At 40.6% G+C, this 14,168-nt stretch overlaps 2 protein-coding genes across 4 annotated transcripts; one reads left to right on the plus strand and one right to left on the minus strand.

Moving 5' to 3' along the window:
• Nucleotides 1-8,484: 8,484 nt before the first annotated feature.
• On the plus strand, nucleotides 8,485-9,758 carry LOC103982857 (uncharacterized). 2 transcript variants are annotated; one of them, XM_065106092.1, is made up of 5 exons: nucleotides 8,485-8,666; nucleotides 8,725-8,932; nucleotides 9,034-9,121; nucleotides 9,224-9,368; nucleotides 9,459-9,758. In XM_065106092.1, exons 2-5 carry the CDS (start codon nucleotides 8,729-8,731, stop codon nucleotides 9,541-9,543), a joined length of 522 nt encoding a protein of 173 aa, XP_064962164.1. In that variant the 5' UTR covers nucleotides 8,485-8,666; nucleotides 8,725-8,728; the 3' UTR covers nucleotides 9,544-9,758. The 2 variants fall into 2 exon arrangements, with proteins under 2 accessions (XP_064962164.1, XP_018680384.2); XM_018824839.2 differs by having other exon boundaries at nucleotides 8,744-8,932.
• Nucleotides 9,759-10,533: 775 nt separating this feature from the next.
• LOC103982858 (protein translation factor SUI1 homolog 2) lies at nucleotides 10,534-13,371 on the minus strand. 2 transcript variants are annotated; one of them, XM_009399908.3, is made up of 5 exons: nucleotides 13,215-13,371; nucleotides 11,486-11,579; nucleotides 11,173-11,378; nucleotides 11,027-11,080; nucleotides 10,534-10,935 (listed from the first exon to the last, which is right to left on the minus strand). In XM_009399908.3, exons 2-5 carry the CDS (start codon nucleotides 11,520-11,522, stop codon nucleotides 10,891-10,893), a joined length of 342 nt encoding a protein of 113 aa, XP_009398183.1. In that variant the 5' UTR covers nucleotides 11,523-11,579; nucleotides 13,215-13,371; the 3' UTR covers nucleotides 10,534-10,890. The 2 variants fall into 2 exon arrangements, with proteins under 2 accessions (XP_009398183.1, XP_018680385.1); XM_018824840.2 differs by lacking the exon at nucleotides 13,215-13,371 and adding an exon at nucleotides 13,074-13,195.
• Nucleotides 13,372-14,168: the final 797 nt, after the last annotated feature.

The raw sequence follows: 14,168 nt of genomic DNA on the forward strand, positions 1-14,168 counted from the left end.
AGAAGCTTCAATAATATTTGTATGTCTGAGGAGGGAAAAATGTGCAGCACTTAATTACAAACATGTGTGCACCTCAACTTCCTCGTAGTACCAATATAATTCAATTAAATAACAAATTCAAATCAATAAAAGAAGAAAATTAAACTAACGTAATGCTAGTCCGGACCAAATCAACCCATGAGTCACACATGGATGTCATAGGTAACATATTAAGTTAAGGTATAATGGGTTGGATAGAGGGACAATAATATGTTTAACACTAGTCACATAGTTAGGCTGGGCTTCACTCATGAGTTGAGCGGAATCTTATTATTGAATTAGGTCATGCTTGGCTCGTGGGTTGAGTCATGCTAAGTCACATAAGTTGGGTCATGCATAACCATATGGTTAGGTCATACTTGGCTATATGAGCTGAGTCATATTTGACAACATAAGTTGCATTATATTTGGTCATATAAGTTAGACCGTACCTGATCATATGAGTTTGGTCATGCCTAACTACATAAGTTCAATCATATCTAGTCATATGAGTTGGATCATGTCTAATCATATGACCCGAACTTGGCCATATGGATTGGGTCACACTTAATCACATGAATTAAGTCATATTTGATCACAAGGTTAAGTCATATTTAATCAGGACCATATCTAATCATATATGTTAGTTGATACCTAACCACATAGGTTAGGTTATGTCTATTTACATGTGTTAGATTATACTTGGCTAGGCTGAGTTTCACTTATGAGTTGAGCCGAGTCTTATCATTGAAATAGGTTGAGTTTTAGATGGGTCACATGCATCGCACATGCTTGTCATAGGTAATATATTAAATTAAGGTATAATGGGTTGGATAGAGGGGCAATAATGTATTTAACACTAGTTACATAGTTAGGCTGAGCTTCACTCATGAGTTGAGCTGAGTCTTATCATTGAATTAGGTCATGCTTGACTCATGGGTTGGGTCATGCTAAGTCACATAAGTTGGGTCATGCCTAACCATATGATTAGGTCATACTTGGCTATATGAGCTAAGTCATATTTGACAACATAAGTTGCATTATATTTGGCCATATGAGTTAAATCGTATCTGACCATATGAGTTTGATCATGCATAACTACATAAGTTCGATCGTATCTAGTCATATGAGCAGGGTCATATCTAATCATATGACTTAAATTATACTTGGTCATATGGACGGGATCTGATCACAAGTTGGGTCATATTTTACATGTGTTAGGTTATACTTGGCTACATGAGCTAATCTAATCAATCAACTTGACATAAGTTGGATCCTTAATTTGATCCATCTTATTAGATTTTAATATTTTTAATTATTAAAAAGTAATTTAAATTCATAAATTATATAATTTACATTCATGGACTTAAATTTAAAACTAATTAAATCAAACATATTCACACATAATTCTTAAAAAATATATATATTTAATTGAATAAATTAAAACTAATATGTCAATCCAAAATTTTGATAATTAAATCAATCTTAAATTTTATTTAAACTTAAGAGATTATTGTAAATAAAATAATCATTCTAACATCACAAATCAATTATTATTATTTAATATTAATAAAAATTTAAAACTAAAATATTATTATATAGTATAAAATTTTAATAATTTTAATATCAAATATTTTAAGACATGAATTAAAACTGATTAGAAAAACATAAAGGATCCTACCTTTTCACAAGGTTTCCCTTCTCGATACTCTCACTGCCATACTGGATAAGAAATGAGAGCAAAGGAATTCTTTTATATAAGAGAATATAACATCTCCCCCAAAGGATAAACAGTAATTTAATTTTTATTTTACCTTCATATATAAAGATAGAATTATAATATTTATTTCTTATGGTTCACACACAAAAATAAAATTTATACTATTTACTTTCTAAATTCATGTTATAAAATAAATCAATTAATAATTTAATTAATAAATCAAATTATTAATTAATAATAATTTTAATCATTTTCTTAACCATACTATACAAACAAAGAAATTGATAATATAAATAAAGTAATCTGTTATTTATGATAATTAATTTATATTAGGAGAAAAATTATGGATGATTACACTCTAGGATAGATCCTAAATACTATCAATGGTATTTAAATTTTTCTTAATCTCTTTAAAAATTTATTTAAAGATAATTAATTGACTGACCACACATACTCGAATTTCTAGATTTACTTACTTTTGGAGAGGAGACCGACCCTCTAATCTGTTTCACTTCTTCACGTTGATAGTGCGGGCAAGTCTGTATTCATAACACTTAACTATTAACATTTTTTCTTTCAGAAAGAAAAGAAAATTTCGTGAAAATAGCATTTCCGCCATGATCTCACCTTGAGTAGAATTAGCATTCAAGCCATGTCATGATTGATGATGATGAAGATACTGAGAATATGATGATTCCTATATCAGTTACATCGACATACAAGCACGATTACATTACATGATGCCTCTTTCGAAGAGAGTGATATCGTCATCATCACGATTTAGTTAGGAGCCCGTAACTTGATGGTACTATGGTAGATATCATGATTAATGATGATGGTGACAACAATACTAATAATATATAATAATATTGATTATTAATTATAATGTTCACAAGATACAAATGTTGATGGTGAAGGTCATCATCGTATAGTGTCTGTAATGGTGATTGTTAACGATATCATGGCGTGGAACAATGTATCACGTGTTATATTAGTATAAAAACTAATTTGTCAACCTCATATGATAAAAGGTAACCTAATATGATTCGGATTTTGAAAGCTATCATGTTTAAAAATCAAATATCGTGCAACTAAGATTATTGTACTTTCTCATCTTTTTTTTATCACCACGGAAATTCTTTGAAGTGGAAAAATCTTTTAAAACTATACTATAATACCTTCGATATTTAAATCAACAAAAGTAGTCTTTCTTTTCTTTGTTCAAGGATAAATAATAAGAAACATTCTTGAAAATTCTTTCTGAGGCATGCTTACGTGGCACCATGATCATCAAAATGTCAACCGATTGATAATATATGGTTTGATCGGATATTATAGAAGTATGAAAAAAAATTTACAAGAAATTTATTTGTGGTGCTTAAATTTCTATCCACATCAAATTCTTGTCTAAGGAAATAAATAATTTTTACCTTCTCTAAACACCTAACCTGTCAACTAGTGAGTTGGTCCCTTGGTTCTCTACTAAAAGTATAGATCTCTTCTAGTGACTTTTCCTAGATGATGTGGAGGGCAGACATAGTAAGCAGGATGAAAGAAGAGGTAGTGCACTAGGAGCGACTCAGTCTTCGAGCAATGAAACTTGATTTGAGAGTTGGGTGATCTCCTTCACTAGGTAGCTTTCTGACTGCACCTCCGAGCTATGACCCTGCACAACAGGCCTGCACCAAGGATATATTGGCTTGATCCCTCTGATGCTTAAGTCAAGAAAGCAAAAAGGAAAGAAGATAATAGTATAATAAATGAGTTAAGAGAGTAAAGAGTCTCTTTTGCATGTCTATCCCGACTTGGCCCCGGGCATGACTTTCATACTTTGGTGTTGGGTGGAGCGAACAAGCCTTCGTTGAGGCTCCTCTTACCCAGCGTGGTGAAAACATTTAATGCATGCTCCCAGGGGTAGTATTTAGGGACTATCGGGATGATGCCTCCGGTCGGGCTTCCTTGCTTCTTTGGGTCAGGCAAAGGCTTGGTCCCCTCGTCATTCGTCTGGAAGAAAAGGCTGGCGAAGCCACACCATGCCGTCGACCATTAATGTGAGGCTAGGTTTATTTTCTCGGTTGCGTGATCGGTGTTGAGGGGTTCTGCGGGCTTACTTCGAGAAGTCAGGGTAGGTGATGTGACTTCTTGTCAATGGTTGCAAGGAGTAGGTGGCTTCGGGCCTTCATTTAGGTGTTGTTTACAAGGGGAGTTGGGGAGTGCCAGGATTCATCCCTATCACCCATCCCCCCTCGGAAAAGCATTTTTCAAAATTTTGAATTGAGGCCTCGAAGGGTCACTTTTCTTGCATTCTTGCATGGTGACGTGATCACTGTTGGCATCGTGGTGGTTGGTGTGAAGCCCATTTAGGATGGGTTGTTCTTTCTTATTGGGGCGATCTTTGTTTTAAATGGGTGTTGTCTTAAGGGACCTTTTTCTCTTTTCCTCTTTCCCTATCTTCGTTCTCCCCCTTTCGTACGAAAGTTCACTCTCTCATTTTCTGACCTCCCCTTTCTGCTTCGGGAGGTTTCTTTGTCCATTTTTGCCTCCCCCTTCCACATGGAAGGTTGAGTTTTCTTTTGGGCCTGCTCTTTCTTCTGCTTCTGGGGACAAGTACTCGAACGTCTGAGTAGGAGTATAAGTCCCCAATAGCAGGTGTTGGCTTTGACTACATAGGCAGGAGGATCGGTATTAGTCCATCATAGCGAGTCTTGATTCAACTATCGTAGTAGGAGTATCAATATTAGTCCACCATAGCGAGTCTTTATTCGACTATCGTAGTGAGAGTATTAGAATCAATCCACTGTAGTGGGTCTTGATTTGACTATCGTAGTGAAATTATTGGTATCAGTCTTCTGTAGCAAGTCTTGATTCAATCGCCATAGCGGGAGTATCAATATTAGTCCGTTATAGTGGGTCTTGATTCGACCATCATAGTAGGAGTATCAGTATAAGTCCACTATAGTGGCTTCTATCGTAACATGTCTTGATTCGATTACCGTAGCGGGAGTATTAGTATCAGTCCACCATAGCGACTTTCGTCATAGCGGATCTCGATTCAACTACCATAGATAGGAGAGTGGATTTGTCTTAGTGACTTTCATTATTGCGAGTCTTAATTTGATCGCTTGGGTGAGAGAGTGGATCTAGGCTTGTGGCTTGCCTCATTATTATCGTGGCATCTTGCCATTGGTGAGGTGTTGGAAGGTGGTGAGCCACTTGGGAGTCTCGCTATACACTATCTTTAATGATGGCAAAGATCATTCGTAAGTTGGAAGCTTGATCCATTTAGGGATTCGAGCGACCTCTTTTTTGGCTTTTGGGGCCTTGATGTTGTCCTATGGGGAAACCACATGGTTTATAGGCTAGAACTTCAAGTGGTCACCCCTTCTTTTCTCCTCAGTCTCCTCTCCTTCTCCTTAGCTCTAATTGCCTTGTGGTATGCGTGGAGAGAGGGATCCTATAACAATCTGAGGAGCATCGTCGATACATTTGCTATATGGATCACCGATAAAGAAGAGTACGTGAGTTCTCCTTCATCCACCTATCAAATCTAAAAATTTTAGAGATATACGATCTCCTTATGTAACACTTCTCACATAATACGTGCGGTTTTTTAGTTTTACAATTTTCTTATGCACTAATCGTTGCACAATGACTAAGCACTTGACTTTGGAAAATCTGGATTTTGTTTTTATATTTTGTTGTGCATGAGATGCCGATTTGTAATTTTCGAATAGTGGTATCACATAGAATTATTGTGTTTAATCACATAGAATTGTTTTACTGGCTACGTTTGTGATAGTTTTTAGATATGAAAGATGCCTTATCTTATTATCTTTAGAGTGGTTATTCAATGTCAAATTTATTGACGTAAATGAAGGAAACAGGGGCAACAATTATTACTGCCCGATGGGTATCAAAGAGTAGAGTACTCATACAGGATATCCTTAGTGTTTCAAGTCTAAAAATCAGATACACCACTAGTCTGACAATAAGGTATCATCAATCATCCAACATTCTGTGAGCAGATCAATTAGTGAACTCATTCTCCAATAAGCAACTATGCGGTATCCCTAGTATCCTCACACAAGCAGCTATGAGACCAGCCGCCTCTATCATATGAACGGGTGTATAACACACTAGTCTATCTGATCATTCAATGTCCCTCTTGAGTGACCTATAACCGAGATTATTTAGGATTTATGTTTAAAGGAAAATTAGTATTATTATCGTGATCTCATCACGATCCGATTATCATTGCACGGATTCACATACATCACAATATATACAATATGTAAGATAAAGTGATAAAATATCAAATAATATAATAAGCAAAAAGAATGTGTATCATGTCACACATGCCATCACTCACATGATTGGCTTGCAGGGTACCTATGACTAGCAATTTTGTGGCGAGAGGATTCCTAGGATTTCGCTGGTTTTGCTTTCTTCTTGGAAAGTGAAACTATCATCAAGTAGCAGTGTATAGATTCTTGAGAGTCACCCTGTACTCCACCGATGATATCCCGGGTGGGGAACTTAATCATCATCATGTGATACATGGAGACCACGTCCTCCAATTAGTTGAGGAGGGGGTGGCTATGATGGCGTTGTATGTAGAAGAAAAGTCTACCATTACAAACTTGGCAGGTAGCATCTTAGATCGAGGCTCCTTACCAAAGGTGACGTCGAAGGTGATTATGCTCGAGGGGGAGATGAGGTCCCCTATAAATCCTAACAACATGGACAACATTGGAGAGAGGTCACTCATAGCTAACTCTAGCTTCCGAAAGGCGTCGAGATAAAGCACGTCGACAGAGTTGCCAGTATTAATCATCACCCTCTTGATAAGAGCATTGGCCATCCAAACAGAGATTACCAAAGCATTGTCATGGATGGGATCTAGGTGGCATGCATCTTCTTCTCCGAAGATGATCCTAGGCGCTTCTTTGATCCTTGAGGTTTTTTCTAAGGAGGTCCGAGCGTAGGCTTTCCAACCCGAGGAGCTTTCACCTCTAGAAGTGTGCCCCCCAAAGATGACATCAATCTACTTTTCCACGGATCCTCGGGGATGGGGCAAACGCTCTTGGGGCTAGCCTATGTGCCTTGTCAAGTGATCTTTCCTGATGAGCTCCTTAATCTGATACCTTAGATCCCGACACTCTTTGATGTCATATCTATAGTCACGGTGAAAACGATAGTACTTGGATTTGTTTCTCTACTCTAGAGATCCTCTCATGGGTCTAGGCTCCTTTACTAGGCCCTTCTCCTTTATTTAGAGAAAAATCTCTGTCCTCGTCATGTTGTGAGGGAGTGGCCTGGTTCTCTCCCATCAATCATTTGTTCAAGGATGCCTTCTCCGAGATAACTCTAGGGTCGAGACCGAGGTTCATGGCGTGCTCTCCTGCTTCCCTCCTCCTAGTGTCCCGATATCATGGCCTTGGCTAATGTGTACTAGTTGACCCTCTATAGCATCTCTGGGATAGTCGTGGGAGGTCTTTCGACCAACAACCGGAAAAAGTGGGTAAGCCTTAGGCCCATCATGAAGACCTGGATTATTAATGAGGGGTGGACATCTTGAATCTCTTGAATCTCCCCGACAAATTGGGTGATGAAGCCGAACATGGGCTCGTCCTCCCTTTGCCTAAGCCCAAGTAGGACATTAGCTGAGGGCTTTGGTCACACGTTAGTAAGGAAGTGGAGCTCGAACTCTTTGGTGAGTTGCAAAAAAGAAGTAATTGAAAGGGGCTTGAGGCGACTGTACCGACCCACCTTAGTGTCATCGAGAACGTTTAACATATCAAAGCATCCAAAGTGTTAAATATAGACATTTGGGCCCGGAACGTAGTGTGTTCTACAGGGTTAGAGCCTCCATCGAAGGTTTCCAAACTCGGAAGGTGAAAGCTGGTCGGGATGGGCTCCTCCTGAATGCTCTGAATAAAGAAGAATACGTGGGGCATGTCGGGATTGCTATGGGGGTGCTAGAGTTCGTGCTGAACCTCATCTAGCCTCTAGTTTATGGCTTAGAGCTATGCCTTTATCAGGTGTTCCTAGGAATCAACAAACTAAGCCTCGGATTCTAGCAGAGTTTGGGTGCAACTTGGGAGAGCGTTGTGCCATTGTCAAAGGGTGTAGTGCAGCACTATCGGTCACTTCCTATTGAGGAGGTTCTTGGAAGGTGAGGCGTGGACTCTCCGGTTGAGCTTCAAGTGCGGGATGTGCAGCCAACGACCGAAGGGGGAGTGAGGCCGTTGTGCCGAAATCATTAACTGTGTCAACCGAGGGAGGAGTGGGACGATGACTTGCATCACGTTAGTGAGGGTTTGGATCTGCTCAGCAAGGCTTAAGAAAGAAAGCTCACTCCCAGCCAAAGAGGGACAAGTCTTGGGTCATTAAGAAAACGCCAATAGGGCTCTGGCATCTAGGCCGAGGTTGATGCATCATTCTGTTGAAAGAGGTACATATCCTCTCTACTCGAAGGGGCTAGGGGCCATCGGTAGTGCCTCCTCACTGGAGCGCTCATTAGGAGAAGTGGTAGAAAGTTATTCCTACGACAACCAACTATCCTTCCAATATCAAAATATTAACACACGGAGATTATCAACTTACGAGTCAGTCAATTGATTCTCACTTTGTCGGTCATCATATTACTGTTGCTATACTCCCTTAATTATGAAGGAACAGCTTTAATATACACCTCAAATCAAATCACATTTTGTCATATGCCCTGGTCGAAATCATGTGTAGTTCCCAAGTCATTGGCACACCAAATTGATTGATTGTGACCGGATGGCGTGGGAAGGAGCATCAAAATGCTTCTCTTTGGTTTTTGCTCTTCTGGTTTTTGTGCACTAGACGAAGTGAGAGGTCTTCTAAGAAGATGTCTTAAGCCATGCCTTCAGCTATCCAACAAATGGATACGCTGCAGTTGGTGAGTCTGCTGATTCCCTTTGGTTTCGTTGCTTCATGCATACTGATACTGTAATCAGAGATATGAGTAATCCACAGGAATTTGAAGAGGATCTCTCGGAGTCGTCTGCATCTGTCGAAGAGTCGAAACTGCACGCTTCGGGCATGGATTTCGATGGTGAAGATAGCAGTAAACCGGGAGATGGTTTCGTCGCTCTCAACGTCGAAGAACTCATCGTTAATGCAGCTGAACGGTGGGAGCCTTCTTCTGCGAGCCCGCGATCGCTTGTAACTCTCTTGATGATCTCCTCATCCTCCTTTCCCTTCCAGCATCATGGATTGGAAGAGGGATGCATCATGAAGCTTAATTGATGTCTACAATCATGAAGGTAAAGGAGGTGAAGAAGAATCTATCAAGAAATGGATCAGAGGCGGGCGGTGGCGGAGGAAGACAATCCGTCGCGTTGTCAACCGTAGGTGAGTAGTCCCTTTCGTTCTCATGGATGGCAGTGATCGGAGGTCGACGTCGTCTTTCGCTCGCCATGGCAAGAAATTACCCAGAGAAACAACACCGCGCAGGTGGGCCCACAGGGAGGGACGAACATCCAAGAACGGTACACGTGGCGATCGCGGCGGCGGGAGGGCGGTGCAGGAGAGCAGGCGGCCGACTGCGGCCGTCGCGGTGGTGCAATCCGAGGCGAGTCCTGTTCGTCTTCGCCTCCTTGTAAGCTTCGTGTCGTCAGTATATGCTTGTAAGCTTTAAGCGGTGAAATTGCTTCCCTATCGTCACTGCAAGTCGGCGCGTTGGGTGCAGGTCCTGCATGGGAACACTGATACTAGTCTATTTCACCATGGCTATGGGCAGGATGACCACCACCGCTTCTGGTGATCCTAACTGATGCGAAGAAGACAGCTGAGTCCCTCATATCCCACTTGTTTGTGCCAAGAAACAAAAGAATAGAAAACAGAGAAAGGAGTTTGAAACTGGTAGGATGATACGTAGAGAGACACGAGAGAGAGAGAGAGAGAGGAGAGAGAGAGAGATGTGCGGTGTATATAGTGCATAAAATTTGATGCATATCTAATTATTTGGAGATGAAGCTCCAATGCCTTCTGCCCGGATCATCATCGCCCAATGGTCGGCGGCCCCTATTCGTCTCTGCAAGCTCTGCTTCTCCCCAAGTAAATGAGATGAAGAGAATCGTTGACACGAATGATTTAAAGATTAAATCTTTGCTATCGAGATAATTGAAATAACAAATCTTGCATCTAAATAATGAAGAAAGATCGGATTTTGATACCATTCTTGGGGCTCTGTCGATCTCGGTGATCTCCATGCCAGCGACGATCATACCGGGCACGACCTCCCCGATGAGGCGGACGCTGTTATCCTCCGCCGCGTTCATGTTGAGGCGGCCTTCCTCGACGATCCGGTTCTCGGCGGCTACCGTGTTGAAGAACTTGACGTTGGGGCGGGCGAAGCAGCGGCTCGTGACGGTGGAACGAGAGCGTGGCGTACCACGACACAGTTATCGGCCTCGTCATTCGGTACACCGAGCTAGTCCAGGAAGAGGTTGGCGGGCTTGTGCCCATGGCGGAGAAGAGCTGGTCGCCGAGATACGTGGCGGCAGGTCATCTAGCGTGACACAATCGACTCATGGACTCGAAAGGAAAGGATGAAGAAGCATTAGTTCAAGTCAAATGAAACACCATGAACAATTCATATGCATACACCCAAAAGGCTTGAAAGCTCGATGTTTTCAGTAGCTGCAGTCATGTTCACAATGCACTGACAACAAGAAGGTAGATGGTAAGAACACAGACATACTTCAACATCATCACTCAATCACTAATAAGTAAACATCAGACTCAAGTTTGCAACAACAGTATCCAAACATAATCTGCTCTTAACACAAATAGGTTTATAGAGATGAGCCATCCAGGGATCTCCTAGTTACAGCAAAGTCTTAAAGCACGAAACAAGAAACAAGCTATATGATGGGTATGTCGTGATGGAAAGCTGTTGAGCACACAGTATGTAGCTACTTACAAACCATCAATTTTAATGTGTTCTTTCTTCACAATCCAAACATAATAAGCTCTTAAGACAAATAGGTTTATATAGATGAGCCCAGAGCCATCCGGGGATGGGCTCCTATGGTTACAGCAAAGTCTTAATGCATGCAACAAGAAACAAGCTATATGTATGTCTTGATGGAAAGCTATTGAGCCCGGTGTGCAGCTACTTAGAAACCATGAATTTTAATGTTTTCTTTCTTCACAATCCCTGCCTGCACAATAAAAATGACAAAAGACATACCATCATTTCACCACCATATGACAGAATATAGTTTTTCCACAGTGACCAAATCTAAATAGTACCTGAACTAAGAAATTGGAAACGTTCTTCCGCTGGTCGCCTTGAAGTTGAATGACCTTAAGAAAAAAATAAAAATAAAAAACACATTCCATTAGTCAAAAGTTAGCCCTCAATTTTAGCACATCAAACAAAAGTGGAAAAACAATACCTGGCCCAACTCGGGGTCCTGGACCACAGTACCATTACAGCAGAATTCCTTCTTCAGATCCTTCAAGATCTTGTTGTAGCTGAACTCTTTCTTCAATCCTTGCACTGTGGTCAGACTCTTCCGGCCGTTCCGTTGCTGTATACGAATATGCACATACTCCTTTGTTCCAGCATCAGAGTCGTCAGCATTCGCATCAGCAAAAGGATCTACAGCAGAACAGAAAGGGTTGCCAAGATGTTGTAGCATGATAAATACATTTGCCTATTTGTGCAACGAATCTGCAAGGACTGGTGGTAGGACTTTCTGAACATACCAAAAGCAGTTGGGATCTGGGCGTCGAGATCAGACATGAACACTGGAACTGGTTAGAGAATGACCGAACAAAAACTAACTGGCTTTGATCAAACCTGAAAATCATGCAATTTTTAGAAACTGTTAACATTCAGTTGACAATGAGAGAATAATGCTTTGCATTTGCTTCAGGAGAAGATCATTCAGTCAGCTATTAGTACACAGGTGCATTTGTAAGGACTGAAAAGAAGTCATGCATATGGGGATCATGACAAACTATGAGCTTATTAAAATAGATCTTTTTTGGGTTCAATCAAATGACCAACAGCATAGAACTTAGAAAAGACAATGCAACTAAATCTAACAGAATGACCCAACAGAAGTAACAATAGCACTCTAAAAGGATGACTCGTCATACAAATCATAGCTGCAGGAGAAAATGAACTCAGGCATACAAGCAACAAAGTTAACTTATTAAGGCTTTGCTTCCATTGACAATGGTAGTAGATGTGATGAAAAACTGAGTTACTATGTAATAAAAAATAGCTGCATATGATCAGGCAGACTCAAAGGTTAGAAAAAAAAATTATATAGTCATTCTCAGATGGATGCAATAGTGGTTACCATCACAGTTTCAGCTGCTAAAGAACAGTGTAAAAAATGTTACATTCTATAGAGTTAAACTAACATCCAATGTATTTTATAGGGGGTGATGGGGTGATAAAGCATTTTATGAAAATGTGAAAGAGCCATCATCCATCATCATTTCTAGAGAATGTTGTCCAGTCCATATTGCCTACATCTAAAATAAACTTTGCAACTGCTTCACTCGATCTTGGTTAATGTTTTAAGATCTTCAAAGAGGTTAAAAGAAATCCTTTTCTCTTTTTATTTAAGGCTCAAAAACAGAAATATCAATGGAAGAAAAAAAAAATGCAAGGGTGAAGTATGTTATCGTACAAAAATACACATCTTTAGCCCTATTTCGAATGCCATCAAGTCAGATTCATGCAATTTAGTTCACATATCGGATATGCTGGCATCAAATAATATATTGATCAACATCCACCAAAACTATTGACAACGTGCACCAGACTATTGCTTCAGATAACAAAAGGGTTCAAGTGATGCAACAAAAAGCAGAGCAATAACGAAGAACACCTCAGAGAGGATCTTTACTAGCTTTCTAACTCACAGCACATACACAAACTAAAATACCACAAAAGGCAGAACAAAATATTCTTTCTTGTATCTTTGCCATATGGGCAGAAACTATAAGCAAAGTAAAATGACTAGTTTTGTCCTTAAAACAAACTTCAGATCCTCAAAATGGTTCATTGTCCCTAAAACCAGTCTCTTTTGCTTGTGATATTCCCCTTCAAACATAAACATGATAAAAAAGAAATAAACAAACTAATCTATTTTGATTCAAAGAAATATCTTTCTCTTGTATCTTTTAACCCGCTAGGTTTCACCAAACAACCTATATTCCCAATAAAAAGTTCCATTGCTGATCCGCAGGGAATCCCATCAGGCGGCACCAGTCTGAATAAATCGAATCGGATACCAAAAGGATCACCAGAAGGAAAGTCAACAAGGTCAAGACATACACCACAAATCCAAATCAATCAGCAAAACAACCGTAAAAGCCCTTGAGTTCATGACCGAATCAGCCAATCGAACGCATCAAAGAAGGGATATTTTTGGTCGACAAAAACAAGGAAGAAAAGATCGGATCTTTGATATATCACCTCGCAGAGGTTATTGAACACGCCTGTCGCTGCAATCACAAGCAGAAGAAGAAGAAGATTTTGTGGCTACTCATTCGCCCCCTTCTCTATTATTTATGGATCACATTATTCGATTTTTTTATATAATAATATTGACCACGGAAATCGATTCCGCGGCGGCCGCCGCGGTAAGAGTACTTAGGTCGCTAAGCCATCGATGGTCTCGATGCCATCGCCTCACAAAATCAAACGCTTCCCCGAACTATAAAGCTAAATGGACGGTACATACGCTTCGCGACGGAACAAGGCACTCTCTCTCCATGGCGGTGGGATCACGATACGGACGGCTGCGATCGCCTTATCATGTGACCTCCTCGATGGTCGTGAAAAGATGGTCTGATGCTGCATTGCCTCAGATCAACAACTCTCCGACTTAAAAAGCCCAATGGACGATGCAGATGCTACGCGATGGCACAAGGTATTCAATATCGATGGCGGTGGGATCGCGATATAGACGACTGCAATCATCTTATCATATGGCCTCCTCGATGGGCGCGACATCGATGGTCTCGATACTACATCGCCTCAAATCAGCATCTCCGTGAACTAAAAAACAAAATGGATGGTGCAGATGCTACGCGATGGCGATGCGATCGCAATGTGAACGGCTGCGATCGCCTTATCATGTGGCCTCCTCGATGGCCGTGACATGACGGTATCAATACCACATCGTCTCAAATCAACGCCTCCGTGAACTTAAAAGCGAAATGGACGATGCAGATGCTACACGATGGCACAAGACATTCGATCTCGATGGCGGTGGGATCGCAATACGGATGGCTGCGATCGCTCTATCATGTGTCCTTAGATGGGGAAAACACACTGTCGGCATCTCTCTTTTCCCTAAATTAGTCACTGCATGAGACTAATTAATTTGGGAGACTGCTGCGAAAGATTGAGTCAATTTTATACCGA

This window comes from Musa acuminata, chromosome BXJ2-4 (assembly GCF_036884655.1).
Source record: "Musa acuminata AAA Group cultivar baxijiao chromosome BXJ2-4, Cavendish_Baxijiao_AAA, whole genome shotgun sequence".
In the NCBI taxonomy this organism is placed as follows: Eukaryota; Viridiplantae; Streptophyta; class Magnoliopsida; order Zingiberales; family Musaceae; genus Musa; species Musa acuminata.